We start from the raw sequence: 21,067 nt of genomic DNA, 5'->3' as shown, positions 1-21,067 counted from the left end.
GTCTTCACAAATTTCTCCCACTCCTTGTCGAATGCGTCATCTCCAATACGCTCATTAACATTACCATCAATGGCAAATGTACCACACAACTTATATCCCATCATAGACATCACCTGCTCTGTAAAGGTATATGAAGAATCACCAAAGTTTGTGCCTTTCAGATACATAAAACCCACGCGTCGAAGTCGAAGAAATACGACAGCATAACGAATCAGAGCAAGTAACTCAGCTTTGGGTTCAACACTTGGATAATAGAAATGAGGATTCCACCCACGAACTTCATCAGAATAAGAGAGAGGTGCAAAGGCAACTAAATCATGTTCCTCCAATTTGTCTCGAATCCAAAGTACGTTTTGGTTCCCCAGTGGTCCGACGATAACAAGAAGCTGCTCTTTACTATTCTTTACTGCATCATTGAAAGTTTCTTCGATTGTTTGATTGTAAGATGATGGTGTTTGTAAAGAAATTTCGAAATCAGATGCCTTTTCGACACTATTGGTTGCCAAAGATGCACTCAAACCTGCGTTGAGGGAGTTTACAATTTCCACATCCGCTTTCATATTATACATGAGATTCAGAACCTTAACAGTAACTTTGTCGGATGCTCCAACCGTGCGCATTAGCACCACAGTAGCCACTAATGCTGCGAATAATAACTTGCGGATGTGTGCGTGCCGTCGGTTATTTGCCATCAGCGGCAAACTCCTGTTGGTTGGCACTGGTGGTGAATGAAATGTTGCAGCTTTCATGGTTGTAATGACGTCCCTGTAGCACATGGTTAAAGACACACTTTGAAAAATTTGTGGTGGCGCTACGTTGTTCTAAAAAGTTTAAGAGACTGATATGTAATGAATGGGATATCTGAAGTGACGATGAGGTGTTGTGTCATTCTGAGTAAAGAGCAAACGGGCCTCGTATATTAATTCTGTGAACGTGTCTACAGACGATTCTTTAGATGGTGAATATTTATTCCTTCTTGCAATGAACCAAAGCCTAACAGAAGTGACACCTGCTATCGAATGATTTGCCTTCACACTCAACCGGTTACAGACAGTTAGTGTCTTTTTAAAATTGGCGGTAGATAACTTGGCTGACCAAGTGGTAATTAAAATATTTGCTGTAAAACGAATATAAGCAACTACACTTCACCGCAAAAATGGGGACATTGTGCTGCCACCCCTACGCTCATAGGGATTAGAAACCCTGCACAAAAGAATAAAAGGTCACACGTAGTTGAAATCGTTTCTCGCCAAACGATTCGCGGCTGATCTCAACCCCCCTATTTCAGAAAAATTAACATCCGGTGTTCCGCTCAGTTGCTACAGGGTGATGTTACCAATCGTAGGTGAAGTTACAGCGCTGAAGTTATTTGTCCCTTCGGTACACCTTTAATAGTGAGAAAAAGAAAAAAAAGGAATCAAAAGAGAGCACAAGTTGAGTTGGGTGAAAAGTATTAGACGAACAGGTAGTGTATATGCATTGACGGTAACAGTCAAAGAAAAAAGAGGGAAAAAGTAACAACATCAATACCAATTAGAATGGATTTGTGAGAGTAACACCACCTGAGACCCTTTTCTCGTTTCTTTCTTCATTGCGTCGCGTAAAAATAAAAAAACAAAAGTGTAAACAGTTACGATGGGCTTCACAGCTGTGCCAGTTTTTATCCCGCCTGTACTGACGCCCTTTTGACACCCCAATTGACGTGCATAACTGACATTCAACAGTTTGAAAGGTTTCAGAGCCTCGGGTAATAATTTTTGAGTCAATATTTAGCGGCCGTCTCCACCCAAAAGAGAAGCCTCACTTTCGGGAATGTAATCGAGAACATCGATCCCATCTTCAAAGAACTCGTCGAGGAATTCGAAGTCTGAGTCAAATAATGCACCATAATCCTCATCATCATTCGCTGGTTTTTTTTGTCCATCACAACCATTAGTCCCACACCTCACGCTAGTGGCAAGCAGTGGCCGTGACATGCTACGCATATGGACCAAGAAATTACTTGTGATTGGGACGTGTAACCTCCGGAACATTTTCCCTGTTTCTTCTTTTAGACACTTCACTTTAAGTCATGATTTAAAGTCAAAAAAAAGATTCAAAAAGGAAAAATATATATATAACATGAAATTATTGGCTTTATTTGCACGACAAAATATATAAATATTTAGACATGTATCATAACACGCGTACTTGTGAGACTTCATACTGGGAATAGTTACAAACAATGTTCCGAATGTGGAGTAAAAGATGATGATGATAATGGCACGACTATCGCAGTACGACACACCAAAAGAAGATCAAAACGAAAAACACCACAACCCCAATTAAAAGTGTGTGGCGGAATCCATAACGTTGCACCACCTCTCCGATACGACCAACAGACCGATTGACACCACTCGATGCACGCGAGAAGGCGGAACCCACGAAAGAAAGCATTTGATTTTGTTCTTCCACCTCTTGTCGTAATGTATCTGCGGAAGTTTTCACTTTAGCTGCTGTATTACCCAAAGCGTTCAATAGAGCCTCATTCTCCTTCACGAGATCTTCTTCAAATTGCGCACGCTTCTCAGCACTTAAATCATCAGATTGTTTTTCCAAACGTTGCCCACCAAAGACGGTGGATCTCATTTCCAAAGTGATAGATGTAAGTATTTACCTTCAGCTTGTAAGTAAAGAACCGCAATACACAAAAACACGTGCACACTTTTTTTATTATCGTACACGAGTTCCGTGAAAAAACGTTCGCTAATTTCTATGACAGGCAAAGAGCAGCGCCCACCGGAAATAAATTGTCTTTCCTTTCCCTTTTTAAATGTGTAGAAGCAAATATGTTTTTTTTGTCCTTCCATCTCACAGTCCAACAACAACAACAAAAAGAGATATATGGTAGCAATTGCGCTCACACTAAGTAACATCATAGCAGAGGACAAGAATGGTGGTAATTGTGTTTGCAAATATATAAACATAAATATATATATATTTCTTTTCCTCTTAACAGGCATTCCTCAGAATCCTTCCGTTTCGATAGCACACACACACACAAAAAAAAAAAGCATCGGTTTGTCATCGCAGACGTTACGATTTCATCATGCGCCGGCAGCCAATGTTGCGTCGTTTCATCCGCCGCTTTTTGTCGTGTTCCATACGTATTTCTATACGATAGGGACGTTTAACGTTATATCCCATTCCACCAACAAATGTTCTCTTGAGAAACTGTGACCAAAGCGCCAGCGATAGAGTAAACATAAGTAACTACCCTTTTTTTTTGCTTTTGCTTTTTTCTTTTTTTTTCCACCACTGACGGTGCGGCTGCTTCGACTATTTTTTTTTTGTGTGTACGCCTCCGATACTTATTTTACATGAAATTTTTGGCAGGACAATGCGAAATGTACCAATTTTTTTTTAAATAAAAATACAACAAGGGGGAAAAAATAAAACATAATGAAATAAATACATATACTTGAATATTATATATATATTTACATATTTGTGTCAACAACAACAGAGTTACGGCGAATGCTTTTGGTAGTGTCGTTGAGGGTGACACGACGCGTGAAGTGAAATGCAAATATATATATAATATATTAAAATAAACTGTTATTTGCATTTATATTTCCTTATAGGGAAGGGAAGGTGTAGACGCATGGACAGGGATAATTCTTCCTTCAAGTGCTCGGTGCTTCATGCAAATTACGAAACATTTATCGCAGTTCTACACAACCCCAACAAATCAAACAAAAAAGCAAGCACTAACATATATCCATTTTGTTTTTCTCTAATTGTTTCTTTTTTTTTCCGAGTAAATTAAAAAAAAAGGAAAGTGGAAATCAAGACGAAAACAATAACAACAGTAACAAAAAAGGGGGTACACTCCTTCCATCCAACCATTATGTGAACCCCTACAACTCTATCCTTCCTGTTTTCTTATCACTTTCTTTTTTTTTTCAAATTTAAACATTCATTTTTCGTTCCTAATTTACTTCCGTTACGGGAGTTCCGACACGCTGCAAATTATAAAACATAACCAAAACGGAGTGAAGGCGATGAACCGGCTTTGTCATTTTCCCGTTGCTGGTCATTTGAAACGCTTCGTCAAAAAACTCCACTTCCGGAATTCACTCAACCACACCGCCCCTATGGGAAGTAATGGTAAAATATATTTGAACCACCGTTGAACCGAGAACAATAAATAAAATTGTGGCACCAAGCCAACTGGGCAATGCAGAGGCATTTTCACGCTTCTCGCGTAGTTTTTTCTTTTCCTCATCAGAGAGTCGTGGCATGCTGATTTGGCTGTTTTGCTTCTGCGCCTTCACGCGAATCATCCTTGTAGGGCTTAAAGGCATTTTTTTTTAAAAAAATTTTTTTTGTTTTGTGTGTCGGGGTTGCTCCGGCTTAATTCGGTTCTAAAAAAAAAACTTAAAATCTACTATTGATGGAATAGGAAGCGGAAATAACCGTCGATGATAATGACAATCAAGAAAAGAAAAAAAAGAAGGGATCATCGAACACACACATGCGTGACAGAACACGGACAGAAAAGTAGGCATTATATGATGATGAAATGCAACGACAAACCATGACAAAGCACTGCGGTAAAAACAAAAAAATTGTAATAAATACTTCTTCACAATAGAAGAGGATTAATAAAAACGCATTGAAGCAGGTGGCAGTGTCAGCCTATCGCACTCCATAACTTCGAAGGTTGAAATAATGGGCCTTCATACTCATCCGCTTCCCCAACTCTTCCGAGTAGTTTTGTACACCACGCAAATCCTTTGAGAGATTCACACGGAAATAGAGATTGAAGGGTAATGCAAAGGGAATACGTTTGGCGTAGTCAACAATGTGACCGAGGCATCGCTGTTCATCTTCTGCATTCCACCAAAAACAAACATTAGGGTGAAGAAAACAAGTAACATCAACAACTGGTTGCAATAACTGACGCGTCACGTCCTGCGCTGAGGACCGAGTTACCTGACGGAATGTACTTTTTACGATAATAGACGGTGCAAATGGTAAAATCACAGGAATACCACCAGAAAACAGTTGTGGAGGCGGCTCCTGAAACCATGGCACTTCGCTTCCATCTGCTCGCACAATCCGCTGCTCCACCACTTGTATCGCTTCATCACCCGCAGACGACGGCGGCACAACTTGAACGTTAAAAGCTGTTGCGTGACGGCTGGGAATGTCGGGATCACCCATTTCACCTGGTTTCAGATCGAGTGGTTGCCGGTCCCTTTCCACGGCATACATTTCTAACATTTCCCATATAACCTGTTTTGTGATATTTGCATGAAGTTCCCATTCCTCAGCCGCCTCCACAATTTGCGGAATCACACGTGGATCCTCCCGGTGGACACGAAACTCATATCCAATTGTAGTTACTTGAAAAGTTGGATTCTCCGGTGTGCTCCAAACACGCGGGCTGAGGGAATGATCAAAGCGACCAACAACAGAGAAATCCGGCTCGGAACGGACCTCCACAAGTACACCAGAGCGCTCAACACTCCTAACAGATGATCGCCTACACAACTGAAGTGCCGCGGTATTTGCTTTCGCCTTTCCCTCAAAGTAAACATCATTGGTATGTCCATTACGTCCACAACGCCATCCATGATTTGCATTTCCTCGATTCATACAAACGACGGTGGAGTGCCTTGAGTCGGTTTGCCGGAGGACGCCACACACCTTCGCTTCAATTGCGGGAAGGAGAGCCGCGCGTTCCGTGCGTGTGAGATGCAACACCTTATCGAAAAGTACAATAAGTTCCTCACGGCTCAACCACTTGAGTTCATGCCAATCAATACCCTCATCCTTCAGTTTGTCGTAGTGCTTTTCCAAGTTACAAAGCATTTTGTATTGTCTCCGACCGACGTGCCCACTGAGTTTTTCCAAAATGAGTTTTAGAGAAGTGTACCTGTTGTTTTCGCCAACAACATTAAAAGTATTGCTCAGGACCATCTTTCGGGGCACCGAATATCGGGGATGATAACAGAGTGCATCCGCGGGAATAACACTACGTGTAGGAACCTTTGACACTTTACATAACACTGCAGACCATCTCATGCGATCAAAACAATAACGCAGCACAACTTCCCTCGAGACTTTAATATCAGAGAAGAGGTTTGTAACAATATAAAGTAGAAAGAAAAAAAGGCAACACGGGGAGGTCAGAAAAAAGGAAAGCACATAAAGTGAAGTCAGTTGCGCACATTTGGAAAGGAATAAATGGTGACGAAAATCGTAGAAGCATGACGAGAAGGAGAGAAATAAAAAATAAAGAAGAAATGGTGTCCCCACCGGTATTTTATATAATGAACTATGTTTATGGACACTACAAAGGATCCATAGAACGATTAAAAAAAAAAGGAGGCATTCGAACGCAAAATTTCCCTCCTTGTACTTTTCATATCCCATTGCTTCCACATTTACACATGCACGAAAACACACGTGTGCACGCACCCAATTTGATTTCCCCTCACTGCCGTCAAGAAATTGGTTTCTCACCCTCCACAGAACATCAAATAACTTTAGCTTCATTGTGGAGTTTCTCGTACAATTCCTCAACTGTTTTTACCTGCATCCCAACCTGACGCACTGGTGGTTCCTTTACAGTTTCACAAATAAGACGAGGGGTCACGTCTACACCCATCTCGAGTACGTTACGCACATCAATCGGTTTTTTGCGTGACTTCATGATGTTGGGAAGTTTGGGAAGGCGCGGAGTATTGAGACGGAGGTCAGCCGATACAACACACGGCATTTGAAGTTCCACCATTTGATGTCCCACATCCACCTCGCGTGTAACTTTTATAACACCGTCACGGCTGATATTAATTTCGGATGCAAAAGTCCCTTGCGGTACATTCAAAAGACCTGCGAGTAGTTGTGCGGTGGTGCCGAGATCCCAATCCACTGCCTGTTTTCCTAAAATCCAAAGGTCAGGTTTAAATTCTTCGTGAAGTTTCTTGAAAAGCTTAGCCACAGCAAGAGATTCAATTTCACCATTAGCTCCATCAGGTGTAATAATGTGAATGGCCTTGTCACAACCAAGTGCCATTGCAACTCGGAGGGCTTCTTCGGCCTTTTTATTCCCAACAGTTACTGCAATTACTTCTGTTGCTATTTTCTTTTCCTTCAGCCGCACAGCCTCTTCGATGGCAATTTCATCGAAGGGATTTATACTCATCTTGAGGGATTCGGTTTGTATTTTGTTATTCCTCACGCGCACTTTGACCGTATAATCCACAACACGTTTAACTCCAACCATTACTTTCATACGAGAGACGGAGCACCTCGCGAAGAGTCCAGGAAGCGTGCGAGATAACATAGCGCACCAACACTAATATTTATTTCTTTACTTATTTTCCCCTCACGCAACGCTCTGCCGCACAGTGTTGAGTTGTAGTCTCTGTGTAAAATAAAAAAAGAAGCGACAAAAAGAAAAAAATAGAGTAATCAATCTTCGCTTTATTTGAACAAACACATTTGAAACTAGCAAATTCGCAGAAGGTGATAGAACAAAGGATGAAACATATGTAAAAAAAATAAGAAAAAATCAAAACAGGTTGCATACCGACACGTTAAAATCATTAATGAAAAACGTAACAGTCCAGCTCAGTTTCTCCCCTTTTTTTCTTTCCCTCCTAAACCCTTTTTGTACGCCCCAAGCGCCGAACGATACACACAAACGTAACGCAGTGGAGCAAAAAAGGAAAAAAACGAAGACCACGCGGTTCCTCCATCCCCTTCACGAAAAAAAATCTAATGAAAGGTAAGCACCAACAAAAGCAGCTTTGAAATAAACACTAATTTATCTGTCCTTCAAAACGACATATTCACAACCCCTCAACATATCTGTACTGCGGTAATATATATTTAACAGAGCAAAACAAATGTACACGAAATAATCGTCACATTGGCTTTTTGTTTCGACTACTTCCGTCAAGCAGTAACATTTTGTTGTTGGGATCTGCTGCATAACCGCCTAGTAGATAGCGCCCCCATCTCATCATCCTCCTCCTGCTCGAAACAAAGTGTGTATTCGCTATGGCGTGTTTATACCAAAAAAAAAAGGAGAAACGCGGATCCAAAATCAAACTTTGTGAAGGAAATATATATATACCACCAGTTCTCACTGTTTTGTGCACCTCCTCTGATTTTAATGTGAATCATGTGATGCTAACAAATGGCTCTGCTACACATTTTTTAAACCGGCCAAAGGAAACGGGTTTCAGACACAAAAAATGGCAAAACAAAATTCTTTGCATCATTTCCTTTTGGTAGCGTTGCGCATTGTCGTTTTACCATTAAAGTTAGGTAATCGCATCCGTATAGACTTTGGTGTGACAGTGACAAGTTCTTCATCGGTTACCCAAGCGATACACTCCTCAAATGTGGCACGTGTTGCTGCATAGGATGATTTGCGTCTACCAGCCTTATCATTGGCATTTGCCCGCATCCCACCCAACTGCTCATTGCGTTTACACACGTTTATCCCAAGATTTTGAAATAATGTCTTGGTATTCTCCCCAACGATTTGTCCATAATAAACCGAATCACCCGGAAGCACAAAAAAGCGGCCCTGCTGAGCTTGCCCGGCTAACGACCAATCCGTTACTTCACCATCCTCAGTAGCGACTAAAGCGCCAGTCTCCCGACCCGTTTCAGCGGCAGTCATTGGCTTGTATGAATCAAAACTGTGGTTTAGCACACCATCACCTGCTGTAAGTGTGTGAAAGCGAAGTGGTACATGTGATAAAAGTCGGACAGGCATGAGACATTCCATGCAAACACGACCGTCAGAGAGCTGTGTAATCTCACCAATCTCAGCCATTTTTGAGCTAAAAAACGACACCATGTCACCCACAAGATTCTCCCGAAACTCAAGTGTAACACGCTCATACGGTTCACACATTTCACCGTTAATGGTCTTTGTTACGATGCGTGGGGCCTGAACCTCAAACTCATAACCCTCACGACGCATGTCTTCGATAATAACAGAAAGATGGAGGGGTCCACGCCCCATTAACTTGATGTGCGGTGACCCAAGGCCTACGAGTTGTAACGCCGTATTTACTAACGCCTCACGCTCCAATCGCTTTTGCAGAACAGCAATAGTCCCTAGTTGTTCATTTGCCTCTTTCTTGCGCCAACTTGCTTCACTGGCCTGCATAACGAGGCTGTAAGTTGGCTCATCGGGTTTACGATATGGGAACCTGTCAACAACGCCTTGCGAACAAACCGTCGAGCCAATCCTCACAGGAACCTTTTGTCCAATGGGTTCTTGCAAGTTTAACACACAAATGTCACCGAACGCTGCCGTCTGAACATTGATCTTCTCCATTCCAACATATAACTGAATACTTTTGACGAGCGCATCGACCTGCTCCGCTTCAAGTGCAACAGTAACAATGTCTCCCACAGAAACGGATCCTTTGAATATACGACCGATAGCCGTTTTGTGTCCTGTGGACTCGTCAACCTCAACCTGTGACACCAACAGTTGAAGTTTCGCGTCATCGTCTTCGGTGGGTGCGGGAACGACGTCAAAAATCTTCTCGAAAAGAGGGCTTAGAGTTCCCTCTTTTTTTGGTGTGTCGTTCATGTACCCATTACGACCGGAACCATAAAGAAATGTCATATCCAACTGAGAGTCATCTTCAGCCGTCTCGAGGAAGAGGTCCTGAACACCATCCTCCGTTTTCTTAATATTAGTGTCATCCTTGTCAATTTTGTTCAAACAAACAATTGGTTTCAGTCGCATTGCAAGCGACTTGCGAAGAACATAACGAGTTCCGGGTCGTACGCCTTCCTTTGCATCAACCAGGAGAATAATCCCCTCCACCATTTGCAGAGCCCGCTCCACCTCCCCGGAAAAGTCCAAGTGACCTGGAGTATCCACAATGTTAATTCGCCTCTGGGGTTCATCTCCCTTCGATGGGAGTATTATAGCAGTATTTTTTGCAAGAATAGTAATTCCTCGTTCCTTCTCCTGGTCTTTACTATCCATCACACGGTTGCGAGCCTCCACAAGTGTTCCGGATTGCTTCAGCATTTCATCAACCAATGTGGTTTTACCATGATCAACATGCGCGATGACAGCCACATTGCGTACGTCCTGCCGAAATTTGATGTACCGAATCAAACCAACAATCACAACGTTACGAAAAGTAATCGGTTGCACCGAGCAAGACAAACGTCGCATCGCCATCTTCACGTGTCCTGTCATGTAACATGAACAATATACACCACATATACATGTTTATTTGTGAAAAATGGGGGGGAAATGTTTAATAATTAAGTAGATGAAAAAAGAAAGAAAAAGAGATACGCAGCAGATATATTAAAAGCGGAAAACACTCAACAAGGGTGGTCATAATGCATGTGGTAACGCATGCCCAACAATGGATAATTAAGAAAAGACGGAAGAAGGAAGGCACATGTCGTAACTTTGGTTTAGTAATTACTCATTACGCGCTGACTCAAACGCACTTCAACAACATTAAGGGATACCCACAACACTCATTCAGTGCTGAACGTCCAGCAGCATTTTATCCACCTTAAGTTCATTAACCGGAATATTTTCCGTCCTCCCATCTGGCCACGTGCGGCGTACAATCATGGGGATCCGCCCTTGCAACAACTCCAACTTAGTAATATGAATAGGATCGACGGATGCCGCAAATGGGTCGGCACAACCCTCCGCCAACTCAAGTGAATTTCCCGTTCCACATCCATTTTGACTATCCAGGAGAACAGACGTTCCATTCACAATTTGGCGTGCCCTCTCGCCAATAATACGTGCCACCTCGTATTTTGTGAGGTACACACTGCTTTTCCGATCCTTAAGAGGAGTAATGCGCAAAGCATCGGGAACATCTCCCATTTCCCCAACATACGAAACAATATCCGACTGTATCATACCTATGCTCTCACCTTCGCCGCGTACAAGACAAAAGAGATATGATCGAATGTCCCAATTGTGTCAATACTGAAGGGGGAAAAAAAAGTAAAATAAATTTTAAAATATGGTCCATCATAATTAGTATACACACACATACACATGCACGTACTTTCTAAAAAAAAAAAAGAAGAATAGTGTTGTAAAACTTCAACGGTGTACGGTAGCGAGAGAAGGTAGACTTTCCGAAATGTTAAGACTAGCCCCCAGATCTCTCAGGTACAAATACTTCAACTCGTTCCTCCACACCATCCAACGCGATATTAAGAGAAAAACGGTCTAACGGCGACAATGAGCACAGCTGAACAACTCCCATCCGAGGTGTTGAGTCATCAAAAGTATCCGCCGCCAACTTTCGCAAGTGCGATGCCACATTTTTAAAAAAATAACTGAGGTATTGCTCCCAGGAACTGCATCGTTCAACTGAAGCAGCCGCCTCAGGGATTCGAATCTTACCTTCACTACCGCTGTGGCGAAACAGTGCATAATTTGAACTCTGACGGAAGTCTTCGGCAATGACGCAGCGAACAAAATTAACGGACTGAACCATGGGGTCGACAAAAGATGCCTCGGAAACTTGAAGTCTCCTCAACCAACTTTGCTGAGCTTGCAGTAGAAAGTATGGAAGTTTATCCCGGAGAAAGTTGGTACCACTAGACTGATCCGCTCGCCAATCACCACTACTCCACTCATTCCGCAGGGCGTGAAGAACCAACGAACAAACCGAAGCAAAAGGCGTCAAAACCAAAAAAGAGGAATACGTCCGCAAACGAAGATCAAAGGAACATCTCTGAATCATTAAAGTAAAAACAGCGCGGGCCATGACACGGGGTCCTTCACTTGGACACGTTGTCGAAAGGCTAATAAGAGACTTTAGGAGCTCAAATACGAGACCAAACTTTCTTGTGGAAAACTTCAACGAACCTCCCGTCTCGTCTTTGTTTGCGGTGTCGGCAACCGAAGGGGGCGCAGCCGTATCCTCTCCAGATATACGCATACTGTACGGGGTAACGAAGGTTAATATAATGGACAAAAATGTCAACCCTGTCATTACCACCGTAAGCGAAGAGTTCTTCATCGCCTCCAAAATCATGGGTCCAGCAAGAAACAAGAGTGTCTGTGGTGAGTTGGAGAACAACAAACACGAACACGAGTCACCAGTAGCCATCAAATCACACAGTAAAAACATGGCGCCAACCCTTTGCAAAGACACATAAGAGTTAACAGGGGCAACGCCCTCTCCATTAAATGTTGGCTCACCCTCGTCATCCTCATCCGACAAAATATATATGGATTCCCTCTCACGCTTAAGATCATGAATTGTGGCCACTAACCTGTTACTACGGGGATCTAAACCACGTTCACTGTCGTCATAGGACAAACTTTCCATCAAATCGCCATGAAACATATCTCCCACATGTTCCGAGAGAAATGTCACTAATTCACCCTCGGGAATTAATTGCAATAACGCCTGAGTGATTGCCTCCCGTATTGCCTTGACATCACCTAAATCCACTGGTGCTTCGACTCCCTCCGCCCCTGAAGTTATCGGGACATCACGGCTTTTTAACCCTGTTGCGGGGCACACTTTGAAGGACCAATCCTTTAAGTTACTAACTGACCTGCGAAGAAAAGTACTGTTCTCAGTGTATGGTTGTGCAGCCTCCACCGTTGCTCTCAGAAGCAATAGCAGAGGCACTGTCTTGCGCGTGTCTCCAACCAGGTAAACAATATCCAATACAAGATGCGATAGTGCCTCTAAGGCTTCAAACCGATAATCAGATACGCAGCATTCTGAATGATCGTCCTCCTCTGTACTCTCGTCACTGTTAGCAATGTCCTTCCCTTCCTTCCGGCCATCTAATGTGTTAGTTGTACGTACCAGTTCTGGTGTGGCATCCCTCAGCGTTAACGATGCAGCACAATGGCAGACATTCTTCTCTACTTCAGGGAACCATGCACCTAAAACAGTTCGCGTCATGCGCAGCTGCTCACTTATGGAACCACAACTTCTCCTCCTCCTCCTCAGTGTATCTAAAAATAACTGGCGAAGGGTTGCACGGGTAACACGCAGATAGGCAACAAGAGCACGTCCCTTTTTTATTGATCCGATGGAAAGCAACTCAGTTAAAACCTCTCGTGAGTCCAAAGTACCCTCTTCCGTCTTTTCCATGGTTACTTCCGTGGGTGACTCGGTAGCTGAAAAAAGTGAGTGCATATCAACTTTAAGCGCAGACTGAAAGAGACACGATTCCAGGAACTCCGATATGGACAGTAAGGTATTTTCACATGATACGGAGCAACTAGAAGTCTCGCGGAACACAGTAATTAGGGAGACAGCATCACCCGATTCTAACAATTTTGCCCATTCATCGCGCCTGTCACTATCAACATCCATACCAACCTTCGCTACGGTGATAAAAGCAATTTTATTTTCGCGAACGTTACTAAACCAGCACAATAGGGGACGAGGAGGAGCAGTAAACAAACGGTTTTCGACTCAACAAAACGGGAAATTAAAGGTGAAAATCACATTCATTCGCCATAGATTCCCAAGGTGGATTTTTTTTTTTAAAGAAGGTTTCAAACTCCTTAACAATGACGAAGCCGTGGATACGTCCAGCATGCTGGGTATGGGAAAGTAATACCGTACAACACCCCTTCCAATCAAAACCGTAGCTAATACCTGTTCTGCCTCCCCAACCTTCACATCAACGACCTGGTGGGGGACGAATGCTTCACTTTGCAATAATAATCAACAACACTTTCAGGTTCAACGCACATATGAGGAAGTTGCCCATCCAAATCCAACCCCTGAAACGCCATCGCCACATCAGAAGCAGAAACTGCTCCCGGTGGTTTGATATGTGCTTTAGTTACAGCCACTGCCTGTTCTCGCACGGACGGGAGTTGCACATTACTTTCTATGGTAGTCGCTGCTTCCTTTACACCCACTAAACTTGACCAGGGATTAAAGGCACACTCCGCCCGTAGTGCCACGAGGGTATTTGCCATAGCGGCTTCTCTATCCAGTAAGCGACGTCGCTCTGCCTCGAGATCAGCAGTTTGTTGAAGTAATCGGCCAACTTGCTCCTCCGCCCGAGTTGCTGCCTCCTGAGTCGTCTTCAACTGACTCTCTAATTCACTACAGAGGGTTGACAACCGCGCATTCTCACCAACGAGGACGTCACATTCCTGTTGTTTCCTGCGCAGCTGACACTCTTTCGAATCGAGAGATCTATGGTAGTCGACTTGAGATCTTTGGATATTACTAATAAACTGGTTGTAACCATCCAGCTTCATTTCCCAAGCAGCTTTAAGTGAGCGAACCTCGCGCAAACAACGTTGTGAAAGATCGTTTAACTGACTCGATTGGGCATCTCGCCGAACAGACAAATCAAGAGAGGATGCGGGGTAAAGCCGGAATAATAATTCACTCACCTCAAATAGAATATCGTCTAAATCCAAAGCAACTTCCCGCAGCATGCCTGAATCAGTTTGAGTACCTTCCGTAATCACGAGGGTTCGGTCCATGTTGTGAAGGCCGGAATTCGCCAACTCTTCCCTAAGCCGTGCAACTTCTCTCGAGAGGTCAGCGTTGCGCGCCGCTGCTGCTTCAACTTCCATGTTCAGTCGTATGACGTCCGCTTCAATCATACCTGACACGGAGGAAGATGAGAATGGAATTTTATCTAACAACGTAAAGCAGAGGAAAAAAAAGGATTAAAATATACGTACAACATATAGAAGGGGAAAGGCATCACGGTATACAAGGTTTGCCGAGAAACATGGAGCATTGTTCCATCATTTGTGCCCCTAGGCAACGCACTTCACGGTAACAGGAGCAGTTTCGCCACAACTTCTTATTGGCAGAAAGTACGACGAGTGACCGAGTTGTTCCCTAAACGAAAGTGGTGAATCGATGGTGGTAACACTCCCTCATCACCTTCGTCTCCGTCACAGAACTTGAGAAAAGTGCTTGTAAACTGTTTTCCTGAGTCCGAAGACGGAAGGTGACACCATTGAAGACAACGATACATTTCCGCTCACACTCTTGCGAAGACAAACGCCGTTGTCAAAAATGAGCATGGGAGCACTCTTGTGAAACTCACCCCTAATCCCTTGTTCATTACGAGCAGCATCACGCAATTTATGGAGGTCGGTTTCCCCAAGATAGTACAAACCCCGCTGCAATCCCCTCATCTCACGCTCACGGGCGCATTGCTGAGCCTTGTCACTTGAAAGCGCCGTAAGCGTATAAACGCTGTCACGCATTTCGGTCGATGTACCGCCCTCCGTCCGACGGCGCTGTGAGGGGTGCAGTTCTTCATGATCATCTTCCTCCTTCTCCTCATCCTTCTCTTTATACACAACTGCACGCACGAGTGAACCTTCCACCCAACCAACATCCCAAAACCCATTCGACCGTGTCTCCTTAACACGACGCAGCGCCGACGGAAGTGCGTTGGCAAGCTGCGGATCCAACTGGACAACATACGAGTAAACATGTGTCGCCAGCTCCAAATGAGTCCCCAACGGACGTGGGACGAAAACGTTTTCTCCACACTTCATTACCTTCTCGGACCGACAAAACTGGGTCATGGAATGATGATCATCAGTAGTGCCGCGTATCATCACTATTTTCTTTGCAAAGGTAAAACGAGACTTTAGCAAACTGCGTATCGTCCCAGCATCTGCAAAACCTGAGAGGTCGGTAATGAAAACACGAACATTTTTTATGCGAACTGCGTCGACGACCATTGTTTTCGATGGAATGTTCGCCTCAACTTGTGCGTCGTTGTGTAACTGCACGTTATCAGGACCTTCATCACTGTAAATACGCGCGGGTGCTTTTCGGCGCATGAGGGCCTGCATTTCGTCACCTATGGGCAAACCATAGGAGCAGTCCATCTTCTTCAAAATAGCACTGCTAAGCGAACCAACTGTTTCGAGAATAGGAAACTGAAGATGTTTAGATACGAAACTCATGTAACTAGGAAGCACAAGTCCCGGCGTACACTGTTGTACCTTCTGCGCCCCTCCTCCACTTCCTTGTGCAGCATCTCCATTTTGCTTCTCATCGCCGTCATCACCGCTATCGCTGGCGATATCCTCAAGTGGAGCCACTTCATACGCTCCTCCATCCAAAGCCCTCCGCTGCTCTTCCAACTCCAATTCAAGTCTTAGATAATACTCCTCAAGTTCCTCTTTACTTAGTGGGATCCTTCTGGTGTACTGCACCTTAATGGCATCTCCCTTCGCTGCTGCGGCTACGGAAAACGCAGTTGTATCCCGCTTGGGTGTCCACGGAAATACAATAAGATGCTCCCGATCCTCATCACTACCTTGTAGAAAATACTCCAGGAGATCAGCCGCTACACCATAGTCCAACGTTTCCCCATCGGCAAGACACACCTTTGGTCCCGCTACACTCATTACCTCCTGTGCCGTTTTGCACGTAATCACATTTGCAAAGAGTTGATGCTCACTTAAAATCACTTCATCTTTTAAAGACTCCGTCATCGTGCTTGCTTTCCCAATCACCTCGGCCGCTTGAACGGAAGCGAGAACAATTGAATAGTTATCTCCTCCCTTCTCGGTAAGGAGATGCATGATTATTGTTAGCACTTCCAACCCTCTTCCAGGTACAGAGACAGGAACCAGTACATCCTTCCCATTACGAAGCGTGCTTAGCACCTCCCGGATGAACACATTAAGCTGCTCCTCGTATTTTTTTCCAGAATTACCGAGTAAATGAAACGGTGAGCCGTCTATAAACAAAAGTGTTGCCGTCGTTGGCGGTGCGAACCGATTAAGTGCGTACGAGGGCTTCAAGGAAAAGTCAGGGCAATAAAACAACTCATCAATTTGATATTTTATGAGCCATCCGCAACCGCCAAGCATCCGTCCGGAAAAAACGGGGAAACACTCCACTTCAACATCTCGATGACGGATGGTTACCTTACCACCATATGGTTCCCGTACACTACGAAATGCACTATATATTTTGTCCACTGTCATTTCGAACTCCACTCCAGACTGAAGTTTCCATGTATTGGTGTTAGGAAAAAGATAAAGAAAGGGATGCAGCAAGCCATGAAGTCCCATTTTCGCTGTAGCCCCAGCGGCAGCAACGTGTGTTTCCGCTGTTATATGCTCCATCACAAAAGGAAGTGCGCCGCAACTGCTGAGTTCTGGCGTGGAAAAAAGAACTGCATGGAGATCGCCAAGGTAAGGTAAAAGGGCATCAAGGTAACTGGTTTCGAATCCATCATTCCACCCACAGTCCATAAGAATTCGCACACCATCTATCTCCAGTAGGTATGCCATTGGTATGCTCGGGTGATACGCATCGCCAGATGGGGCCCCATATATATTTGTTAGTTTGATCGAACCAGCCGAAGCGCGCAGCATCACCTCTTAACTCAATTTCGTGATCTTTTTAAACTATTGGTATGCAAACGAGCAGTCAAATATGGAAAAAAAATGAGTGACGGAAAGGAAAAATCCGTAAGAACACATCAGCACGCCTAAAAGTCATGCGAAATAAGCAATTCCTCCTGCACATACCCTTCCTCTTTCCCCATTCTCATGGAAGAGTGAACAATAGTGCTTCAGCCGGTATTACAAAACATGAACTTAATCGATAATCACAATAACTAACCATAAAAACGCAGAGCCAGTTGTCCCTTCTCCACCTAAAAACAAAACACAAAACGTCCCAAGCAAGTAACTTTGAACTCCAGTTCAAAAAAAAAAAAATGATAATTTTTTTTTTCACGACTCGTGACCCATCCACACACTGCGGTCAGATCCGTAGAAGAACTGAGTAATCTCACGCCACTGGGAAGCAACAAAAAAAATAAAAAAAGAGAAAATGTAAGATAAAATGAAGCATATTTATTCATTACCCTTTCCTTCGTAAACGAAACCACAGTACGGATTAGACGATGACACCTCTGCATGAGACTCACCCTTCTTTAGTGGGTTCGTAACGGTCCCAAAGCAGCGGTGTATCGCCCCCGCAGCAGCTTCCTCCACCGCATCTTTCTTGCGTTTGCTGACAGCGTAGCCAATACCGTAATGTATGTTGTCCGAGAGGAGTACACTAATGTGACAGTACCATAAACTATCCTTCATTGAAGTCTCAACAATTACGGGAAACCCGTATACAAATCCGACAAGGTTCTTCAATGCGATAAGTTGTCTAGAGTCGTCACATTTCTTCATTATTGTGTTTTTATCAATGGAGGGAAGCCCCATCTCCTTATTGATGCTCTCTGTTAACCTCAGTAAAGACATCATGAGATCCGCATCAGGGGAAATCCTCTCCAGCTCCACGGTGCGCGCCCCATCCACCACATACAACGATGCCTCGTATTTTCTTTCCGATTGAGAGAAGCAAACATCTACCTTTACAAGAACAGAAGCATCAGCTGCAACTGTTTTATTGTCAACCAATTCCTTTTTGACATCCTCTATTCTCGATGCGAGAAGGGATCCACTGCCATGCGCACGCACTCCCACGGAACCAGAAATTTGAGGCTCCGCCCCCATCACGCCAAGAGGATGGCTGTCGGATTGCATATGCTCAACAAAAACACGTTGACAACATGATACCGCTGCTTTGAGTAAGGAACTGCCACGCCCATTTCCCAGAAAGAACTGAGGCGCCTCCTTGATATTGCTGTTACTTAAAGAGGTTGGACAACGACCATACAGTTGCACATTTATCGCCTTCCCGACGCCAGAAATACGCAACTCTGTTGAGAGACCATATTTGGTCATCACACATTCAGCAATTGTTTCGAGTGGGGTTGGTGTGGGAAGTTGAGGCGGAAGCGATGGAAGAGCCGCTACCCGCCTCCAAGTTTCCAAGCAGATTTCATTGATTTGCGCATCGTCACTGGAGGCACATACAATGGGTCCTCCTTCTTCAAACAAAGATTTCATAGCGGTGAAGAGTGCTGACACCGCCGTGGCCGAATAGGCGGCTTCCCCTAAAGGACTCATCTCATGCGGAGTTTCACGAAGTTTGCTGGTGTCGTCGCCAATCCACTTGGTGTACAACTGAGCCCTGAAATGCCCATTATCCGCAACCTGCTCAACATTTTCCACCAGACTGAGTGACCCGCTACCACGGTCACTCGCACACTTTTCACCCAGCATGTCAACATACAATTGAATCCCACGGCGGAACACACTGAGCATCGACTGCCGTGGAGGCACAAGTATGGGTTGTGATGGTAGCAGTTGCAACTTCTGGATAAAGGGATCCGACTCTGCAGCCATCTCAAAAGCGCTTTTAGGCAACGGAGTGGCAGATGAATAAATTCCCTCACACCCAGGGACATCACCGTTTTTGTCGATGAGCCCGTGATCCATTGCGTATTGTACACCGTCTTGGCATTCCTCTTTGAAGTGCTTAAATAACGCAATCGCAATAGCCTTTTGCTCGCTCGCAGATTTCTTCTGATCGAGTGCCAAGCAAATAAACTCCCGACACCCCTCTTCATCAACCATAAAAAGCTGTGTGGCCCACAATGGTCTTGTCGTCCGGATCCCAAGTGACTCATTCTCTGAGTTTGGAAGCAGCTGCACTCCTTCCAGAACTATTTCCTTCTTCTGGCGACGTGCGGCCCACCTCAGTTGTTCAACAATCCCCTTTGATACATGAGGGCAAATTGAGTCATTCACAGTTGCCTTCGTGGTGCTCATGATTTCCCTTACTTCTGGATGAAAGGCAAGTTGTTCTTCAAAGACGCGCGGGAAGCACTCCCGAATTGCTGACATACTGGCAAGCGCTTCAGCCGCTTTTTTGTTAACTCCTGCAGCCTTAGCGACAGTAACAACAACAGCGGGTGGTGTGGCTTTAGTCTCCAGTTCATCTGTTGCAGCACCCGCAGGCGAGGGCTTACACCAACCCAACTCCACGTCAACATTAGTGACAAAAGTCCCACCAGTGCTCCTCAGCGTCACGAAAAGTACCCGATCCTCCTCAATGCCGAAACTATGGTGAAGTAGTCGTCGAAGGATTTCCTTAGGTCTGATACCTTTCGGTGGTAAAGCAAGAATAACAGGGTGGTCCGCGATACGCTTCCTTGCTCCCTCTGTCGCCACAGCACTCACGATATCTGCCGCCTTCTCCACGCACGAAAGGGCTATCGGTAAAGCGTTTTCGTGTTTACCCGTCAGCGCGCTTATCTGGCGGCCACTAAGTGTCTGCACGCTCACGCGCACCTGGCCATCCCCTATGTTGGTAGGAACAATGTTCACCTCTTCACACGTGGCGTTGCGGATAATATCCATGTAAACACTTAACTCACTAATGTTGTGATTACGCTCTGCGTACCGAGGGGGTTGAGGTAAGCCCGCTGACTTGAATCCTTCGAAAATAGCTCGGCGCGCTGTACTCGAGTAACTAACACCAATGGATTCACCGAAGAAAGCATTTTTGACCGCCTTTTCTTCGGAGGAAAGTTTATCAACTGAGTCACGGGCATTTAGAGACACGGTTACTGTATGGGTAGCAACTCCCTGAAGATCTGTTCCTTTGGAGTGGTCAATGTTCAGTCGCAAAGAGGGGAACTGCTCCTCCAGCATCCGTTTGGCAGTAGAAATATCCTCCCCGCGCTCACGCAGATCAAGTACCGTCGCGCTACTTTGCTTTTCAGTGTGTGAAACTAAGCTGGCATCAACAGCCTTCACTAGCCCATCAGACATGGAGGTCGCATCCAAAACAACTAACGGTGCCCAAGCGGTCTCCCCAACAGCTGATGATTCAATGACAACTGCTGGTTCACTAGAAATACACAACCTAAAATCCCTTGCCCATTTCTTTCGTAGTGACTTAATATCCGACATCACAGCCGCCAATGATAGTTTCAACCCTCCGCTATTTGTCGCGTGGGAACAAGGACACGCGCAAACCACTGCCTCCGCGGCTGCCGGAGATGCGTCAGGAACAGACGAAACTGGGGGGCTCGAAACCACCACATTTCGGGTCTGCGCATGAAATAATAACAACCTGGGTCGCAGAAATAACAAACGCCACATACTATTCTGCTTCCCTATCGGCCTTCCTCTCCTCTCCTTACA

General features: G+C 44.7%; 11 protein-coding genes across 11 annotated transcripts; all 11 read right to left on the bottom strand.

The window, feature by feature from the left end:
* Positions 1-1,769: 1,769 nt before the first annotated feature.
* TEOVI_000612700 (uncharacterized protein) lies at positions 1,770-2,033 on the bottom strand (the record flags this gene model as incomplete). The annotated part of the gene is made up of 1 exon (XM_067222957.1): positions 1,770-2,033. The coding sequence occupies one exon, from the start codon at positions 2,031-2,033 to the stop codon at positions 1,770-1,772; it is 264 nt and encodes an 87-aa protein (XP_067079058.1).
* Positions 2,034-2,268: 235 nt separating this feature from the next.
* On the bottom strand, positions 2,269-2,628 carry TEOVI_000612600 (uncharacterized protein; the record flags this gene model as incomplete). The annotated part of the gene is made up of 1 exon (XM_067222956.1): positions 2,269-2,628. One exon carries the CDS (start codon positions 2,626-2,628, stop codon positions 2,269-2,271), a length of 360 nt encoding a protein of 119 aa, XP_067079057.1.
* Positions 2,629-4,115: 1,487 nt separating this feature from the next.
* TEOVI_000612500 (uncharacterized protein) lies at positions 4,116-4,346 on the bottom strand (the record flags this gene model as incomplete). Its single annotated transcript, XM_067222955.1, has 1 exon — positions 4,116-4,346. The coding sequence occupies one exon, from the start codon at positions 4,344-4,346 to the stop codon at positions 4,116-4,118; it is 231 nt and encodes a 76-aa protein (XP_067079056.1).
* A 334-nt stretch (positions 4,347-4,680) lies between these two features.
* TEOVI_000612400 (uncharacterized protein) lies at positions 4,681-6,072 on the bottom strand (the record flags this gene model as incomplete). Its single annotated transcript, XM_067222954.1, has 1 exon — positions 4,681-6,072. The coding sequence occupies one exon, from the start codon at positions 6,070-6,072 to the stop codon at positions 4,681-4,683; it is 1,392 nt and encodes a 463-aa protein (XP_067079055.1).
* Positions 6,073-6,526: 454 nt separating this feature from the next.
* Positions 6,527-7,336, bottom strand: TEOVI_000612300 (electron transfer flavoprotein, putative; the record flags this gene model as incomplete). Its single annotated transcript, XM_067222953.1, has 1 exon — positions 6,527-7,336. One exon carries the CDS (start codon positions 7,334-7,336, stop codon positions 6,527-6,529), a length of 810 nt encoding a protein of 269 aa, XP_067079054.1.
* A 939-nt stretch (positions 7,337-8,275) lies between these two features.
* On the bottom strand, positions 8,276-10,237 carry TEOVI_000612200 (elongation factor, putative; the record flags this gene model as incomplete). The annotated part of the gene is made up of 1 exon (XM_067222952.1): positions 8,276-10,237. One exon carries the CDS (start codon positions 10,235-10,237, stop codon positions 8,276-8,278), a length of 1,962 nt encoding a protein of 653 aa, XP_067079053.1.
* A 297-nt stretch (positions 10,238-10,534) lies between these two features.
* Positions 10,535-10,930, bottom strand: TEOVI_000612100 (DNA-directed RNA polymerase I subunit, putative; the record flags this gene model as incomplete). Its single annotated transcript, XM_067222951.1, has 1 exon — positions 10,535-10,930. The coding sequence occupies one exon, from the start codon at positions 10,928-10,930 to the stop codon at positions 10,535-10,537; it is 396 nt and encodes a 131-aa protein (XP_067079052.1).
* A 238-nt stretch (positions 10,931-11,168) lies between these two features.
* Positions 11,169-13,367, bottom strand: TEOVI_000612000 (uncharacterized protein; the record flags this gene model as incomplete). Its single annotated transcript, XM_067222950.1, has 1 exon — positions 11,169-13,367. One exon carries the CDS (start codon positions 13,365-13,367, stop codon positions 11,169-11,171), a length of 2,199 nt encoding a protein of 732 aa, XP_067079051.1.
* A 308-nt stretch (positions 13,368-13,675) lies between these two features.
* Positions 13,676-14,626, bottom strand: TEOVI_000611900 (uncharacterized protein; the record flags this gene model as incomplete). The annotated part of the gene is made up of 1 exon (XM_067222949.1): positions 13,676-14,626. The coding sequence occupies one exon, from the start codon at positions 14,624-14,626 to the stop codon at positions 13,676-13,678; it is 951 nt and encodes a 316-aa protein (XP_067079050.1).
* Positions 14,627-14,926: 300 nt separating this feature from the next.
* TEOVI_000611800 (cleavage and polyadenylation specificity factor, putative) lies at positions 14,927-17,383 on the bottom strand (the record flags this gene model as incomplete). Its single annotated transcript, XM_067222948.1, has 1 exon — positions 14,927-17,383. One exon carries the CDS (start codon positions 17,381-17,383, stop codon positions 14,927-14,929), a length of 2,457 nt encoding a protein of 818 aa, XP_067079049.1.
* Positions 17,384-17,869: 486 nt separating this feature from the next.
* Positions 17,870-21,025, bottom strand: TEOVI_000611700 (uncharacterized protein; the record flags this gene model as incomplete). The annotated part of the gene is made up of 1 exon (XM_067222947.1): positions 17,870-21,025. The coding sequence occupies one exon, from the start codon at positions 21,023-21,025 to the stop codon at positions 17,870-17,872; it is 3,156 nt and encodes a 1,051-aa protein (XP_067079048.1).
* Between the last annotated feature and the right edge of the window lie 42 nt (positions 21,026-21,067).

The sequence above is a fragment of the Trypanosoma equiperdum genome (assembly GCF_001457755.1).
Source record: "Trypanosoma equiperdum strain OVI genome assembly, contig: ctg_1721, whole genome shotgun sequence".
Lineage (NCBI taxonomy): Eukaryota > Euglenozoa > Kinetoplastea > Trypanosomatida > Trypanosomatidae > Trypanosoma > Trypanosoma equiperdum.
Note: the sequence above shows the minus strand (reverse complement) of the source record. Positions and strands in the feature narration are given on the sequence as shown.